This window comes from Mesitornis unicolor, unplaced genomic scaffold (genome assembly GCF_000695765.1).
Source record: "Mesitornis unicolor isolate BGI_N332 unplaced genomic scaffold, ASM69576v1 scaffold7101, whole genome shotgun sequence".
NCBI classification, from domain to species: Eukaryota; Metazoa; Chordata; class Aves; order Mesitornithiformes; family Mesitornithidae; genus Mesitornis; species Mesitornis unicolor.
In genome coordinates, this window is record NW_010164390.1 from 14,184 (window position 1) to 18,470 (window position 4,287).

General features: G+C 34.6%; 1 protein-coding gene across 1 annotated transcript in view; it reads left to right on the plus strand.

Moving 5' to 3' along the window:
• LOC104548309 (nipped-B-like protein) overlaps positions 1-4,281 on the plus strand; it is a gene marked incomplete at its 3' end in the record, with an annotated part of 15,041 nt that extends 10,760 nt beyond the window's left edge. Inside the window, exons 12-16 of the mRNA XM_010194298.1 lie at positions 1,114-1,314; positions 1,737-1,883; positions 3,267-3,562; positions 3,874-4,048; positions 4,218-4,281. Of these exons, the coding sequence (XP_010192600.1) occupies positions 1,114-1,314; positions 1,737-1,883; positions 3,267-3,562; positions 3,874-4,048; positions 4,218-4,281 (883 nt within the window). The remainder of the gene's footprint in view (positions 1-1,113; positions 1,315-1,736; positions 1,884-3,266; positions 3,563-3,873; positions 4,049-4,217) is intronic.
• Positions 4,282-4,287: the final 6 nt, after the last annotated feature.

Genomic DNA, 4,287 nt, shown 5'->3' on the forward strand with positions numbered 1-4,287 from the left:
CTTGTTTGGAGATTTATGTTCTTAGAAATAGAAAGGATATAATAATTTTAAGTGTTTCTTCCAGTCCTTTAATTTATAATTCATAGTAATATTTTCCTCACTTAAAAGTACTTAAAAACATTTATTTGATAATGACAGCTGTTTCATAACGTTTAGCAATTATTTTCCTGTATCCGTGGACTTGGGAAGAGAAAACGCTGTAAAAGTAGAAGTCCTTAGTGTATATGTATCAGAACATTAAGGCATCAAGGCTTTATAAATTGTAATCTAAGCTAAAGAAGCATAGGGAAGTTGTTCATTTATGAGGACTCTTGCTGAAAGGAAAGTGTGAGGGCTAAGTGAGGACTTGCGGAGTTGTGGCATAGTGCAAATACTTCTGCTTTAGATCTGAAACCAAGCTGCAGTACCCTCTTCTTATTTCAGAAGACTTCAGTCTAGGTTCAGAGTGTGTATTTCATTGTGGAACTTCTCTTATCTGCTTGTATTCCACTGCAGTTGGAGCATTGCACTGTTGTTGGCATCCAAACAGATACCTAACCCAATAGGTGAAGGCTAACAGATTAAATTTGCTATATAGGCAACTGGGATTTAAGGCGATGTGTAGATGAACAAACAACTATGCTGAACAGCAGCAGAGATGGTATGAAGAAAGTTGGTTACACAGCCTAGCTAGAGATTCAGTAAAATAAAAAAAATTACAGCATCTATGCAAAAAAAACCCCCTCATTTTCTGTTTGTTAGCCCTATTATACAAATAGGGACTGAGTTGGTTTCACTAAAGGTGACATCAAGCATACACTTTTGGTAGAATACTCTGTCCATGTATGAAAACATCTTGGTAGTCTTGAAAATTGTTTAAATTGGAATATCTGGCTGAAGTGGATAAACAGATTAGCTGTATATTTCTAACAGAATTTACAGTGAAAGCAGCTTGCAAGATATTTTGATGTCTGCCACAAGTTCTGTTTTAATCAGTTTGCCAACTCAAAAGTAGTATCATCTCGGTGCATGTTTTAAAGTTAAACTTCAGATGAGCATCCACTTCAAAGGACTAAGTTTTTTACTGCTTTGAAAGCAGTAGTTTAAATAAAATTAAATATATTTCCATTTCAGATGAAAGCAGTGGCTGGTATGAAGATGTCTTACCAGGTACAGCAGGCAATTAATACCTGCCCAAAAGATCCTGTAAGAGGTTTTAGACACGATGAATCATCCAGTGCCCTGTGCTCTCACCTATACTCCATGATCCGAGGGAACCGTCAACACAGACGAGCTTTTCTAATTTCTTTACTCAACCTCTTTGATGATACTGCAGTAAGCATCATATTTCCTTCACTTGAAAAGAAATTAAAATACGACATTACAAGCTTAAATTCTTTTACAATGTGTTTTTATGACATAATTATCGATAATTTTATTTCTCTAATATGCTTTGCTTTGCTTTGCTTTGTAATATAAGGCATTTACCTATGCAGTATTACCTAGATAATAGAATGCATTTGTTACTTTTGCATTGTACCTTTCTATACCCAGTTTGGACTGATCAGAAATAATGTATCTTCAGGTATGACTAAGTTTTGCATATATACATGGTTTTTAGAGTGAGTTTTGGAGGCTACATAGATGAAATCTGTGATCACGTTTTTGCTCTAAACCATCAGGAACATAGGATAAGTGTATAAATCTAAAATATTTGCATGTCTGTTTATATGTACTTTTTTTTCTTTAACTTCCAGAAAACAGAGGTGAATATGCTCTTGTACATAGCAGACAATCTAGCCTGTTTTCCTTATCAAACACAGGAAGAGCCACTGTTCATAATGCATCATATAGACATTACACTGTCAGTTTCTGGTAGCAACTTACTACAGTCATTTAAAGAGGTATGTGCATTTATAATTTAGTATATTTATTATGGTGCCAACATGAGCTCTGCTATAATTTGGTCAATTTTTTCAGTGACTACAATACCATTATTAGGATGTGGACCAGTAACTCTGTAAACAGTAGTTAAAAACAAGCAACCCTTTCTCTAGTTTCCTTACATTGCTGCTTACATTATTTTAAACAATTATTGGTTTTGAGATCTTTAATCTCAAATCAAATCTAAATGTTTCCCTGATATGGCTGAAAAATAATTATATGCATCTGGAACCACATGAACCCAGAATCATAGTGAAATACTAGTTTATTGTCGGGTTTTTGTTTAATTTTAATAATAATATCCAGTTGGTTTTTTATTTTGTTGTCAAGTAGCTGATGGCAGTTACATGTGTATCACCTGAAAGACTTCAAATACATTCTTTATTGCAAGAAAAGAGTGCACAGAATCTCTTTTCTTGAGGTAGAATACCTGAGTCATAGTTATAGTATCTGTTGTTATGGCAATACACAACCCTGTAAGAAAAAGGCCTTGGCTTCTTAAAAATCCAGTGTCTTCATTTCCTGGACAACTCTTTTAACAGTAGAAGGTGCAAACTGTCAGGAAGCAAACCCATTTCTAGAATGTTCAATTTGACTAGTAAGTGCAAGTTGGAGTTGATGCCTGGGAAGTACACTACTTTGAATTCTGACCCTACCAAAGTCAAATTTTAATCTGCTAGGAGGAGACAGTACATTGAGGACCAGTGTGTAGCACCCAGCACAGAAAGGATGAGATCCTGCTTAGAACATGCTAAGTTCTGCGTTACAAAAAATAATACTATGTGCAGTAATAGTGCACATGTGAAATTCTGTAGCTCTGCAAGTAGTAGAACTGATTATTATGAATACTGTGTATGATCACTTGAGGGTTTCTCTAGTCAGCAGTGTAATTAGTGTCAGAGAATTTTAAGAGACAAGGACTAAAACCAGCTTGGAGTAGTCTGTACCAAAGTATATATGGAAATCTGCCTGACACATGGAAGTGATATCCAGGTGAAAGAAATGGAATTTTCTTGCTGTTGTGTTGTATTTGGCCCTCTGAATTTCACTGTCACTGCTAATGAACTTGAGCAGTCTTTTAAGAGTAACATGCCAGTGGAGTACTTGATGCTTCAGTTCTTTCTGTACCCACCTTGCAAAAAATGTGGGCTTTGGATAAATTTTTCAGCATCTTTTTGCCATAAATAATTTCCATTTTGAATAGCAAGTTATAAATAAATAACATTCTTCAGGGAATTCTTGCTAATTTAAGTCAGTAATTATATTAGTAAGATTTTTTTAGAAACTTACATGATGCTACTTGTGCTAATTTTGGAATGTGTGTTAACGTCTCTATCTTGCAGTCTATGGTGAAAGACAAAAAAAAGGAAAGAAAACCTTCATCAGACGAGGAGACTGAGAGTGACAGTAACAGTGGTAGTGGGAGTGAAAGTGAGGAGGAAGCTTCTAAGCCTCGGAGATTACGGAAACGAGTAGACTCTGATTCAGATTCTGATGAAGAAAATGATATAAATGCTGTGATGAAGTGTTTACCAGAAAATCCAGCTCCTTTAATCGAATTTGCAAATGTCTCCCAAGGCATATTACTACTTCTGATGCTGAAACAGCATTTAAAGAACCTCTGTGGATTCTCTGATAGGTAATGATATTTACATAATAGGTCATCTTCTTATCCAGTGAGTTCTTCGTAAGGATTTTTTGAAGGTTTTTAAAAAGTTGATTGTAGCTAATTGTTTAAACAATAGATTTGTATAAGAGAAAAAAACATAAATGTGGTAAATGTAGTGAAACTTTGGCTTAGAAAAAGCAGTTATTTAATTTCTAACCAGGATGTTTCTTGTGTATGGAATGACTAAATATAACTACTTACATTAAAGATTTTAAAAGCTTTTCCTTGTAATTACTTTGGACTTTCCTTAAAAGATTTTGCCTTTTGTTTTCTCTAAACAGTAAGATTCAGAAGTATTCTCCATCTGAATCTGCAAAAGTTTATGATAAAGCGATAAACAGGAAGACAGGAGTGCATTTCCATCCAAAACAAACTCTGGATTTTCTGCGGAGTGATATGGCTAGTTCCAAGATCACTGAAGAAGTGAAGAGGAGTATAGTAAAACAGTACTTAGATGTAAGTAAAGTAGCTTTGCAGAAAACCTGAAATCCTTTCAAACTAGGTAACTTGGTATATTCTTGAAAGTAGATGCTGATATATTGAAAGTTTGTTATTTATTTAATGTAGTGTGATACAAATGTCTATTTTTAAAGTTACAATGTGGACTAATCTGTTTTTATAATAGTTCAAGCTCCTTATGGAACATCTGGATCCTGATGAAGAGGAAGAAGATGGAGAGGTGTCAGCTAGCACAA